The 14,229-nt window shown below is 42.9% G+C and overlaps 2 protein-coding genes across 7 annotated transcripts in view; one reads left to right on the top strand and one right to left on the bottom strand.

The window, feature by feature from the left end:
- Nucleotides 1-14,229, bottom strand: part of DKK3 (dickkopf WNT signaling pathway inhibitor 3) — a 413,056-nt gene that overhangs the window by 256,423 nt on the left and 142,404 nt on the right. The window lies entirely within an intron of this gene.
- MICAL2 (microtubule associated monooxygenase, calponin and LIM domain containing 2) overlaps nucleotides 1-14,229 on the top strand; it is a 264,685-nt gene that overhangs the window by 130,577 nt on the left and 119,879 nt on the right. For all 5 annotated transcript variants that reach the window (XM_069740179.1, XM_069740178.1, XM_069740180.1 and 2 more), the window contains exons 14-15: nucleotides 255-367; nucleotides 4,555-4,623. In XM_069740179.1, the coding sequence (XP_069596280.1) occupies nucleotides 255-367; nucleotides 4,555-4,623 (182 nt within the window). The remainder of the gene's footprint in view (nucleotides 1-254; nucleotides 368-4,554; nucleotides 4,624-14,229) is intronic.

The following is a 14,229-nucleotide window of genomic DNA, read 5'->3' as shown; positions in this document are numbered from 1 at the left end:
GCAGCGGCCTTTTTAATCTTTACAAATCAGTGTCCTCACACTCAATACTCCAGGGAACACGAGTGAGCGGTGGAAGAAATGGCCCAATTTCTATACACTTTTAGGAGTCATATACTCTTCTGCCATTTTTTATCTCCCTCTATGAAAAAAAACAAACTGCCCTGTTTATTTTATGTTGACTGGTTTATTACCACCCTGCCAGTAGGGGGCACTATTGGCATCTCAATTTTACTGATATCCTTTCATTTTTGCAGATTCCGCCCCCAAGAACAATGGGAAGAATGGAGAGGTCCATTCCTCCAAACCATCCAATCTGCTCAGTAACAATTACCTCAATTTAACATTACCCAGAAAGAGAGTGCCAAAGGTGAGAACCCAAACTCCAATTATTCCTGACACTTTTCTTTTTAAGTTAAAATATCAATCATTTTAGGGAAAATATATATATTTGTCTGTTCCCTTTATTGCTTTCTCATTTAATCTTGAGTAATTTTTGGAAATACTTTGCTTTAAGTATTTTGCACAGATTCTGACATTCATCTGGTCTTATACTACAGTCACCTCCAAAGCTGCATTCACTATTCTGCTGATTTCCTGGTAACTGCCGGGTTTGGCTTTATATGTCATTCCTGCTCGTACGTGCATTGTGGGATATGTAGTGCTTCTTTATACCAGGAGGTGTTTATTTGTCTGATGGTACAGTGACTGCACCAGCAGAATAGTGAGTGCAGCTCTGGAGTATAATACAGGAGGTAAGTCAGGATCAGTAATGTAATGTATGTACACAGTGACTGCACCAGCAGAATAGTGAGTGCAGCTCTGGGGTATAATACAGGATGTAACTCAGGATCAGTAATGTAATGTATGTACACAGTGATTGCACCAGCAGAATAGTGAGTGCAGCTCTGGGGTATAATACAGGATGTAACTCAGGATCAGTAATGTAATGTGACACAGTGACTGCACCAGCAGAATAGTGAGTGCTGCTCTGGGGTATAATACAGGATGTAACTCAGGATCAGTAATGTAATGTATGTACACAGTGACTGCACCAGCAGAATAGTGAGTGCAGCTCTGGAGTATAATACAGGATGTAACTCAGGATCAGTAATGTAATGTATGTACACAGTGAGTGCACCAGCAGAATAGTGAGTTAAGCTCTGGAGTATAATACAGGATGTAACTCAGGATCAGTAATGTAATGTATGCACAGTGACTGCACCAGCAGAATAGTGAGTGCAGCTCTGGGGTATAATACAGGATATAACTCAGGATCAGTAATGTATGTACACAGTGACTGCACCAGCAGAATAGTGAGTGCAGCTCTGGAGTATAATACAGGATGTAACTCAGGATCAGTAATGTAATGTATGTACACAGTGACTGCACCAGCAGAATAGTGAGTGCAGCTCTGGGGTATTACCGACTGTAAACTGCATCTTATAAGTAGTAAAGCAGATTTTCAAGTCTCTTAACCTTTTATTTTTACTGCAATTTGAGTGTGCTTCCACCAGACATCTTGAGTACTTCCATGAATGAGCGGATGGTTTTTTCTTGCTGTCTGTGTCTGGTGCCGTTCTGTGCTGGTATCAGACATTGGGGTCATAGCCGGAGAACATGCACCGTTTGTTGATAATTACCAGGACCGGCTGCGGTGATTATCCAGTAGCCTGGACCTGTAGAGCGATGGCGGAGGGATGTGTCTTCATCATCATCCTCTGCTTTACACGGTGCAGCAGCTGCAGAATCCTCCCTCCCGGAGCCGTGGACACATTGTGAGTTATGGCTGGATAATGGAATCCTACATAAATAAACTGGGGGATTGGAGGAAATCTCTCACTGAAACCCACATTAAACAAGTGTCCGCTCCACTTCTCCTCACTGTCTGGCCGCCGTTGCGGTGATGGCCGCCTCCTTTCATCCCTCGTCTTGCACTAACTGAAGGAGATAAGTCTGAGGCCCCTAATTGTGATGTTACCCCAAACTGCCATAGAAACAAAACACAGGAAACTCCATGACCCCGACTCCATGATGTCATCTAATTACCCTGACTAACGCATTTCACGTTACCTCCTGAAATTAATTATTCGGGGCGCGGGCTGAGCCCTCGAAGCTTTTCTATTCTTTTAAACTTCAGTCCCAGAAAATAACCAGATTGGTGATTTATCTACTGGAATTATGGAAGGTAAAATCAATCACGAAACACTTATCTCATGTATGAACCCAGGCCGTGCGTTCATCAAATCCTTCCCCTGTCCCCCGTCTGCTCCCATACATGAAGCACATGTTACCCTAATGCGGGCCATATGTTTCTGGAGGTAGAGGCTGGCGCCCCCATTGCTGACACTGGTGAGGACTTTTCACTTTGTTAAATACTAATTTATCCCCAGCATGCGCTAATATGAGAAAGGTCGGGGGCGAACGTAAAACTGTCGCCAAACTTTGATTATTGGCAGACAGATGATATGGGGTTGGTATAATGAATAAGAGATTAGATACAGACTTTTATTACTTAAAGGGGTTGGGCAGGATTAGAAAAACATGGCTGCTTACATCCAGACAGAGCGCCACACATGTCCAGTGTTTGTGGGTGGTACTGCAACTTAGCCCTATTAATTTCAATGGAGCCCAGATACAAGCCGTGGACAGATGGGGAGCTGAAAAAGTAACCTCTAGGTGGCGCCTTTCTGGCCTTTCAGTAGCAGTTGATTCAACAAATATGGCCGCCTTACAAGGGGAAAAAAATGACTTGGAGGAGCCACCGCCGGACCGGAGGACCTCAACCTTCCTACTACTTACCGGCCTCCTGGGCGCCTTTTCTGATTTGTAGGCCCCCGCAATGTCACGACATCTGTCACACCACCATATTGTGGAGTCTATTAATCAGGAGGAGGTACGATGCCGGCGGCTAGTAAGAAGTTCAAAGGGCTCTCGTCTGGCGGAAATCATTTTGCCCGAATCTAGTTGTCACCCAACTTTCTCTAAATGTCTAATTATCACTTGTTACATGCCCTTAATTGCAAGCAATCATCTACAAGTGTTGGCAGATTGGCAACACAATTCTCCCTCCCATAATGATTTTGCTACAATGTATCAGTGCAGGTAAAGTATATCCTCAAGTAGGATGATCCAGACAAAATACAGCGGTAACAAGCACTTTCCAATATACTTTTGTCGCTCAGTTCATAATTTGCAAAATTTAAGGTGTTTTTCTTGTCTCAGATTTTGACCAAATTTCTCAAAACAACAAACGATGTTTGAAGAATATGATGCAAATCAAAAGAGGCTTTTTTTGTTATTTTTGCTCGTTTGTACTTTTTTTTTAAGCAACTGTTGCAAAAAGCTTGAAAACGTAACATGTTATTCTTGAACTGTGCAAAGAAAACGAATTAATCAATCAATAAATAATAGCTGTAGAATTTGTACTCTACTCTGGTACTGGGGTAAAATTGCACAAAAATTTCATAAGTACAAAAATTTTGCAAACTTTTGATGAATGATGAGGACTGTATGAATGAGGCCCCTTTCACACATCAGTTTTTTTGCTGTCAGTCACAATCTATTGGTTCAACGGATCCGTCACAGATCAGTGAAAGACTGATGCGACGGATCCGACTAGGGGGGCTGGCTTACAGATCCTAAAAAAAAATAGGAGCATGCTCAGTTAAAAAAAAAAACCGAATCCGTCGCCGGATTCCGTCATTTGACGGATCCGGCACCCATAGGCTTCCATTCTAGCAAACGACGGACGGCGACGGAGACAAAAAACGTTAATTTGTCCGTCATCTCCGGCCCGCCGGACAAAATGTTCGACGGATCCAGCGAACGACGGATGAAACGGAAGGCTATCCGTCACTAATACACAGTGTATGAGAAAGAAACTGATACTTTTTTTTCAAAATTCGACGGATTGCGACTGAAGGAAAAAAGCTGATGTGTGAAAGGGGCCTTAGAGTTAAATGGCGCAAATACCACCATTTTCTGCAAACGTCAAAATGCCTAAAACCAAACCAAAAGCTGCAAAAAGAATTACGATTCGTAGTCTTCGCGTTTCAGTTCAAAGGTCCCTGCTACAGTAAGTGAATATATAAATATATAATACAGCTGAAGGTTTGTTCCAATTGTATCCAGTTTAGACAATTCCTTGTGAGCTGAGCACATCATCATCAGACATTTTTTTATCTTGGTCTTATCTTGCTACAATGTATCTGTCTGGAGTCTAAACTGCATATAATGAGTACACCCTCATCTATACATAATCTGTGTGTGTGGATGTAAAACATAATATTCCTATACAGAGACAGCAAGAAGAGATCTTAAAGCCATGAGAAATTGATGCAGAAAGTATATTAGAACTTTCAGAATTTGCAAATTCATGATTAATTTTTATTTGCATAAACCAAAAAAAGTTATATATCCCTTATTTGGTGCATTCTAAGTTCTAGCAAGTGAGCAGGATAGTCCGTATTTCACTTTTGTGCCTACAGTAAATAATTCCCAGCTTCACCTTTGGCCGCTGAACATTAATGGTTTTCTTTTTTTACCTTTATCCAGCAAGAAAATAAATCTGAAGAAAATGATGTGAACAAGAGGAGGAGGAGGACGATGCAGCTCTTTGATGAGGTCGGTGCTTGGAACTTGCTGGAGACTATAGACGGGTTCAGTATTGGGGCAGACGCTGTGGTGTGGCCCAGATACTTCACGGTCGCTGCTCGCCGCAGCCCACACGGGACCTGAGAGCAATTAATGACAGCTGTAGTTTATTACGGTGCAGCGCTCCTCACGAATGCAGCGTACAGCGCAGAATGGAGCGATCCAGCAATTTCGCCACCCTGGTCCGGGGTCTTGAAGGGTTAATTGCAGATCTTTCCTTCACTCCAATATCATTATCGGCATTTTAATTATTTATGTAGCGCCAGCATATTCTGCAGCAATGTACAGTTGTACAGAGATTGTCATCATGCATGGAGTTCCCGTGATGTTATCTTATATCTTATATAGAGACTAGATGGTGGCCCAATTCTAACGCACCGGGTATTCTAGAATATGTATGTACGTCGTACTTAGCACAGTTACGTAGTATATAGCACAGCCACATAGTATATAGCACAACCACATAGTATATATCAGCCACATAGTATATAGCAGCCACATAGTATATAGCAGCCACATACTATATAGCACAGCCCACGTAACACAGACAGCCACTTAGTATATAGCACAGCCACGTAGTATATAGCAGCCACATAGTATATAGCACAGCCCACGTAATATATAGCACAGCCCAAGCAGTACATAACACAGGCCACGTAGTACATAACACTGCCAACGTAGTATAAAACAGCCAGGCAGTATATAACACAGCCCACGTAATATATAGCACAGCCCATGTAGTATATAACACGTATCGGGTATTCTGGAATATGTATGTATGTATGTACATCGCGCTTAGGACAGCCACGTAGTATATAGCACAGCCACGTAGTATATAACACAGCCACATAGTATATAACACAGCCACGTAGTATATAGAACAGCCACGTAGTATATAGCACAGCAAGGTAGTATATAGCAGCCACATAGTATATAGCACAGCCTCCGTAACACAGACAGCCACTTAGTATATAGCAGCCACATAGTATATAGCAGCCACATAGTATATAGCACAGCCCACATAATATATAATACAGCCCATGCAGTATATAACACAGGCCACGTAGTATATAACACAGCCCACGCAGTATATAACACTGTGTTATGTAGGCAATCCAGTAACACAGTGTGCCAGTAATCAGAGCACATACAGTGATCTGACAATAACCCAAAAACAATAGAACGAGCTCTGAGACGTGAAATCTCTGTAGACCGCAATACCTGAACCTATCCTAAACACAACTAAAGGCAGCTGTGGATTGCGCCTGACACTACCTATGCAACTCGGCACAGCCTGAGGAACTGACTAGCCTGAAGATAGAAATACAAGCCTGACTTGCCTCAGAGAAATACCCCAAAGGAAAAGGCAGCCCCCCACATATAATGACTGTTAGCAAGATGAAAAGACAAAACGTAGGGATGAAATAGATTCAGCAAAGTGAGGCCCGATATTCTAGATAGAGCGAGGATAGCAAAGAGAACTTTGCAGTCTACAAAAAACCTTAAAACAAAAAACCACGCAAAGGGGGCAAAAAGACCCACCGTGCCGAACTAACGGCACGGCGGTACACCCTTTGCGTCTCAGAGCTTCCAGCAAAAACGAATAGATAAGCTGGACAGAAAAAACAGCAACAAAAGCAAAGAAGCACTTATCTAAGCAGAGCAGCAGGCCACAGGAAAGATCCAGAAGCTCAGATCCAACACTGGAACATTGACAAGGAGCAAGGAAGACAGAATCAGGTGGAGTTAAATAACAAGGCAGCCAACGAGCTCACCAGAACACCTGAGGGAGGAAGCCCAGAAGCTGCAGTACCACTTGTGACCACAGGAGTGAATTCAGCCACAGAATTCACAACAGTACCCCCCCTTGAGGAGGGGTCACCGAACCCTCACCAGAGCCCCCAGGCCGACCAGGATGAGCCACATGAAAGGCACGAACAAGATCTGGAGCATGGACATCAGAGGCAAAAACCCAGGAATTATCTTCCTGAGCATAACCCTTCCATTTAACCAGATACTGGAGTTTCCGTCTAGAGACACGAGAATCCAAAATTTTCTCCACAATATACTCCAATTCCCCCTCCACCAAAACAGGGGCAGGAGGCTCAACAGATGGAACCATAGGTGCCACGTATCTCCTCAACAACGACCTATGGAATACATTATGTATGGAAAAGGAGTCCGGGAGGGTCAGACGAAAGGACACAGGATTGAGAATCTCAGAAATCCTATACGGACCAATAAAACGAGGTTTAAATTTAGGAGAGGAAACCTTCATAGGAATATGACGAGAAGATAACCAAACCAGATCCCCAACACGAAGTCGGGGACCCACACGGCGTCTGCGATTAGCGAAAAGTTGAGCCTTCTCCTGGGACAAGGTCAAATTGTCCACTACCTGAGTCCAGATCTGCTGCAACCTGTCCACCACAGAATCCACACCAGGACAGTCCGAAGACTCAACCTGTCCTGAAGAGAAACGAGGATGGAACCCAGAATTGCAGAAAAATGGAGAGACCAAGGTAGCCGAGCTGGCCCGATTATTAAGGGCGAACTCAGCCAACGGCAAAAAGGACACCCAATCATCCTGGTCTGCAGAAACAAAACATCTCAGATATGTTTCCAAGGTCTGATTGGTTCGTTCGGTCTGGCCATTAGTCTGAGGATGGAAAGCCGAGGAAAAAGATAGGTCAATGCCCATCCTACCACAAAAGGCTCGCCAGAACCTTGAAACAAACTGTGAACCTCTGTCAGAAACAATATTCTCAGGAATGCCATGCAAACGAACCACATGCTGAAAGAACAAAGGCACCAAATCAGAGGAGGAAGGCAATTTAACCAAGGGCACCAGATGGACCATTTTAGAAAAGCGATCACAGACCACCCAAATGACTGACATCTTTTGAGAAACGGGAAGGTCAGAAATGAAATCCATCGAAATATGTATCCAAGGCCTCTTCGGGACCGGCAAGGGCAAAAGCAACCCACTGGCACGTGAACAGCAGGGCTTAGCCCTAGCACAAATCCCACAGGACTGCACAAAAGTACGTACATCCCGTGACAGAGATGGCCACCAGAAGGATCTAGCCACTAACTCTCTGGTACCAAAGATTCCTGGATGACCAGCCAACACCGAACAATGAAGTTCAGAGATAACTTTACTAGTCCACCTATCAGGGACGAACAGTTTCTCGGCCGGACAACGATCAGGTTTATTAGCCTGAAATTTTTGCAACACTCGCCGCAAATCAGGGGAGATGGCAGACACAATGACTCCTTCCTTGAGGATACTCGCCGGCTCAGATAAAACCGGAGAGTCGGGCACAAAACTCCTAGACAGAGCATCCACCTTCACATTTTTAGAGCCCGGAAGGTACGAAATCACAAAATCGAAGCGAGCAAAAAATAACGACCAACGGGCCTGTCTAGGATTCAAGCGCTTGGCAGACTCGAGATAAGTAAGGTTCTTATGATCAGTCAATACCACCACGCGATGCTTAGCTCCTTCAAGCCAATGACGCCACTCCTCGAATACCCACTTCATGGCCAGCAACTCTCGGTTGCCCACATCATAATTACGCTCAGCAGCAGAAAACTTCCTGGAAAAGAAAGCACATGGTTTCAACACTGAGCAACCAGAACCTCTCTGTGACAAAACCGCCCCTGCTCCAATCTCAGAAGCATCAACCTCGACCTGGAACGGAAGAGAAACATCTGGTTGACACAACACAGGGGCAGAACAAAAACGACGCTTCAACTCCTGAAAAGCTTCCATTGCAGCAGAAGACCAATTAACCAAATCAGCACCCTTCTTGGTCAAATCGGTCAATGGTTTGGCTATGCTAGAAAAATTACAGATGAAGCGACGATAAAAATTAGCAAAGCCCAGGAACTTTTGCAGACTTTTCAGAGATGTCGGCTGAGTCCAATCCTGGATGGCTTGGACCTTAACCAGATCCATCTCGATAGTAGAAAGGGAAAAGATGAACCCCAAAAATGAAACTTTCTGCACACCGAAGAGAAACTTTGATCCCTTCACAAACAAAGAATTAGCACGCAGGACCTGGAAAACCATTCTGACCTGCTTCACATGAGACTCCCAATCATCTGAGAAGATCAAAATGTCATCCAAGTAAACAATCAGGAATTTATCCAGATACTCACGGAAGATGTCATGCATAAAGGACTGAAACACTGATGGAGCATTGGCAAGTCCGAACGGCATCACTAGATACTCAAAATGACCCTCGGGCGTATTAAATGCCGTTTTCCATTCATCTCCTTGCCTGATTCTCACCAGATTATACGCACCACGAAGATCTATCTTAGTGAACCAACTAGCCCCCTTAATCCGAGCAAACAAGTCAGATAACAATGGCAAGGGATACTGAAACTTAACAGTGATCTTATTAAGAAGGCGGTAATCAATACACGGTCTCAGCGAACCATCCTTCTTGGTTACAAAAAAGAACCCTGCTCCCAGAGGTGATGACGATGGGCGAATATGTCCCTTCTCCAGGGATTCCTTCACATAACTGCGCATAGCGGTGTGTTCAGGCACGGATAAATTAAATAAACGACCTTTAGGGAATTTACTACCAGGAATCAAATTGATAGCACAATCACAATCCCTATGCGGAGGTAGGGCATCGGACTTGGGCTCTTCAAATACATCCTGATAATCAGACAAGAACTCTGGGACCTCAGAAGGAGTGGATGACGAAATAGACAAAAATGGAACATCACCATGTACCCCCTGACAACCCCAGCTGGATACCGACATAGAGTTCCAATCCAATACTGGATTATGGGTTTGTAGCCATGGCAACCCCAACACGACCACATCATGCAGATTATGTAGCACCAGAAAGCGAATAACTTCCTGATGTGCAGGAGCCATGCACATGGTCAGCTGGGCCCAGTACTGAGGTTTATTCTTGGCCAAAGGTGTAGCATCAATTCCTCTCAACGGAATAGGACACCGCAAAGGCTCCAAGAAAAACCCACAACGTTTAGCATAATCCAAATCCATCAGATTCAGGGCAGCGCCTGAATCCACAAACGCCATGACAGAATACGATGACAAAGAGCATATCAAGGTAATGGACAGAAGGAATTTGGACTGTACAGTACCAATGACGGCAGACCTATCGAACCGCTTAGTGCGCTTAGGACAATCAGAAATAGCATGAGTGGAATCACCACAGTAGAAACACAGCCCATTCAGACGTCTGTGTTCTTGCCGTTCAACTCTGGTCATAGTCCTATCGCACTGCATAGGCTCAGGTTTAATCTCAGACAATACCGCCAGATGGTGCACAGATTTACGCTCGCGCAAGCGACGACCGATCTGAATGGCCAAAGACATAGACTCATTCAAACCAGCAGTCATAGGAAAACCCACCATGACATCCTTAAGAGCCTCAGAGAGACCCTTTCTGAACAAAGCTGCCAGCGCAGATTCATTCCACAGAGTGAGTACTGACCACTTCCTAAATTTCTGACAATATACTTCTATATCATCCTGACCCTGGCACAAAGCCAGCAAATTTTTCTCAGCCTGATCCACTGAATTAGGCTCATCGTACAGCAATCCGAGCGCCAGGAAAAACACATCGACACCACTCAATGCAGGGTCTCCTGGCGCAAGAGAAAATGCCCAGTCCTGAGGGTCGCCGCGCAAAAAAGAAATAATAATCAAAACCTGTTGAACTGAATTACCAGAAGAATGAGGTTTCAAGGCCAGAAATAGCTTACAATTATTTTTGAAGCTCAGAAACTTAGTTCTATCACCAAAAAACAAATCAGGAATAGGAATTCTTGGTTCTAGCATAGATTTCTGATCAATTGTATCTTGAATCTTTTGTACATTTATAACGAGATTATCCATTGAAGAGCACAGAGCCTGAATATCCATGTCCACAGCTGTGTCCTGAAGCCCCCTTATGTCTAGGGGAAAAAAAAGACTGAACACAGAGCTGAGAAAAAAAAATGATGTCAGAACTTCTTTTTTCCCTCTATTGAGAATCATTAGTTTGGCTCCTTGTACTGTTATGTAGGCAATCCAGTAACACAGTGTGCCAGTAATCAGAGCACATACAGTGATCTGACAATAACCCAAAAACAATAGAACGAGCTCTGAGACGTGGAATCTCTGTAGACCGCAATACCTGAACCTATCCTAAACACAACTAAAGGCAGCTGTGGATTGCGCCTGACACTACCTATGCAACTCGGCACAGCCTGAGAAACTGACTAGCCTGAAGATAGAAATACAAGCCTGACTTGCCTCAGAGAAATACCCCAAAGGAAAAGGCAGCCCCCCACATATAATGACTGTTAGCAAGATGAAAAGACAAAACGTAGGGATGAAATAGATTCAGCAAAGTGAGGCCCGATATTCTAGATAGAGCGAGGATAGCAAAGAGAACTTTGCAGTCTACAAAAAACCCTAAAACAAAAAACCACGCAAAGGGGGCAAAAAGACCCACCGTGCCGAACTAACGGCACGGCGGTACACCCTTTGCGTCTCAGAGCTTCCAGCAAAAACGAATAGATAAGCTGGACAGAAAAAACAGCAACAACAGCAAAGAAGCACTTATCTAAGCAGAGCAGCAGGCCACAGGAAAGATCCAGAAGCTCAGATCCAACACTGGAACATTGACAAGGAGCAAGGAAGACAGAATCAGGTGGAGTTAAATAACAAGGCAGCCAACGAGCTCACCAGAACACCTGAGGGAGGAAGCCCAGAAGCTGCAGTACCACTTGTGACCACAGGAGTGAATTCAGCCACAGAATTCACAACACACTGCCCACGTGGTATATAACACAGGCCATGCAGTATATAACACTGCCCACGTAGTATATAGCAACCAGGCAGTATATAACACAGCCCACTCAATATATAGCACAGCCCACATAGTATATAACAGCCCACGTAGTATATAACACAGCCCACGCAGTGTATAACACAGCCCACGTATATAATACAGCCCACATAGTATTTAGCAGCCAGGCAGTATATAACACAGTCCACGTAGTATATAACACAGCCCACGTAGTATATAACACAGCCCACATAGTATATAACACTGCCCATTTAGTATATAGCAGCCAGGCAGTATATAACACAGCCCACGCGGTATATAACACAGCCCACGTAGTATATAACAGCCCACGTAATATATAACACAGCCCATGTAGTATATAACACAGCCCACGCAGTATATAACACAGCCCACGTAGTATATAGCACAGCCTACGTAGTATATAGCAGCCAGGCAGTAGATAACACACCCATGTAGTATATAGCACAGCCCATGTAGTATATAGCACAGCCCACGTAGTATATAGCAGCCAGGCAGTATATAACACAGCCCACGTGGTATATAGCACAGCCCACATAGTATATAACACTGCCCATTTAGTATATAGCAGCCAGGCAGTATATAACACAGCCCATGCAGTATATAACACAGCCCACGTAGTATTTAGCAGTATGGGCACCATATCCCTGATTAAAAAAAAAAAAACGCTAAGTCGTCTGGGTAATTTTGCAATGCATCTCTGGGAACGGAAGCTGCGGCCGCATCGCGCGCATCGATGGACGTTGGAAGGTGAGAATAGCACAATTTTTTTTTTTTTAATATTATTATTATTTTTAACATTATATCTTTTTACTATTGATGTTGCATAGGCAGCATCAATAGTAAAAAGTTGGTCCGGGATGGGGCGACACACTGGCACTGACTGGAGGGGAGTAGGGAGGGGCCAATTCGCAGCCGGACTAAGCCTGTCGCTGATTGGTCGCGGCCAGCGACGCGGGATTTCCGTTACAGAAAGAAAGACAGATGGAAGTGACCCTTAAATAATTATATAGATAGATGAGTGGATCTGATGAAATTCATTTTGGGAATGTTCGCTTATTCAATTCGTTTAAACCCAACAAAAAAACAGACGTAAAAATTTGCTTTTATTCGGCTCCTCTACAAAAAGCTCTAATCAATAAAAAGCACACATCTTGATGAGAAGATCAAACGTGTGCTAAGAAAGGTAAAAAAATATTTAATGAAGAGAGTCTATCGGAACAGATATTTGATACTCCATTTCCCTACCTAATTAATACAGCAAAATACTGTCCTGGTGACCCCCGTTTTTTAAATCACAAAAATGTTGAATTCACTAGAATCTGACATGGTTTTGTAAATTAATTTATCGATCGCTATACTTATCTTACACCACTGCCAATAAGGCAAATATGACATTCATAAAGAACAGAAACGACAGCAATAATCATAATGATTCAATGGGAACGTTTAATGTTAAGAGGTAGTGTTATTGTTGTTAAGATCTGAGTTCAGGCAGCTGACCACACAAACCGGTATATGCTAAATATATAGAATTATGTTTAATATCCTGCCGAGAATAGGCGGCCGCCCCCTTGTCAAACAATGCTATTATCAGAGCACAATCAGGAATCAATACAAAGTCGAGGAATTTCAAGTCCCTATAGAAATGTCGTCACAATATAAACATATGACGGCAAGCAAATCATTAAGCCACAGAGCGTAAAAACCAGGCCCAAGGGAAAGAAGCGGCCAAGATAGTATGTGCAGGGGTGTGACATCCATGGCAGCAATAAACCTTTAATTTTATGTGGGTGCAGATATTGATTCCCTGTCCTGCAGGCAGTGATCACGACAATATTGTAGAACAAGATGCAGCACTGCCTATTGTATGCTTTATTCTAGCTGAATGTGCCCCTATGTACAAGAATAAAACGACTATAATACTGCCCCTATGTACAAGAATATAACTACTATAATACTGCCCCTATGTACAAGAATATAACTACTATAATACTGCCCTCTATGTACAAGAATATAACTACTATAATACTGCTCCTATGTACAAGAATATAACTACTATAATACAGCCCCTTATGTACAAGAATATAACTACTATAATACTGCCCCTATGTACAAGAATATAACTACTATAATACTGCCCTCTATGTACAAGAATATAACTACTATAATACTGCTCCTATGTACAAGAATATAACTACTATAATACAGCCCCTTATGTACAAGAATATAACTACTTTAATACTGCCCCTATGTACAGGAATATAACTACTATAATACTGCCCCTATGTACAAGAATATAACTACTATAATACTGCCCTCTATTTACAAGAATATAACTACTATAATACTGCTCCTATGTACAAGAATATAACTACTATAATACAGCCCCTTATGTACAAGAATATAACTACTTTAATACTGCCCCTATGTACAGGAATATAACTACTATAATACTGCCCCCTATGTACAAGAATATAACTACTATAATACTGCTCCTATGTACAAGAATATAACTACTATAATAATGCTCCTATGTACAAGAATAAAACTACTTTAATACTGCCCCTATGTACAAGAATATAACTACTATAATTCTGCTCTCTATGTACAAGAATATAACTACTATAATCCTGCTCCTATGTACAAGAATAAAACTACTATAATACTGCCCCTATGTACAAGAATATAACTACTATAATACTGCCCC

The sequence above is a fragment of the Ranitomeya imitator genome, chromosome 9, assembly GCF_032444005.1.
Source record: "Ranitomeya imitator isolate aRanImi1 chromosome 9, aRanImi1.pri, whole genome shotgun sequence".
In the NCBI taxonomy this organism is placed as follows: Eukaryota; Metazoa; Chordata; class Amphibia; order Anura; family Dendrobatidae; genus Ranitomeya; species Ranitomeya imitator.
The sequence above is the reverse complement of the archived record's forward strand: the minus strand, read 5'-3'. Positions and strand labels throughout refer to the sequence as shown.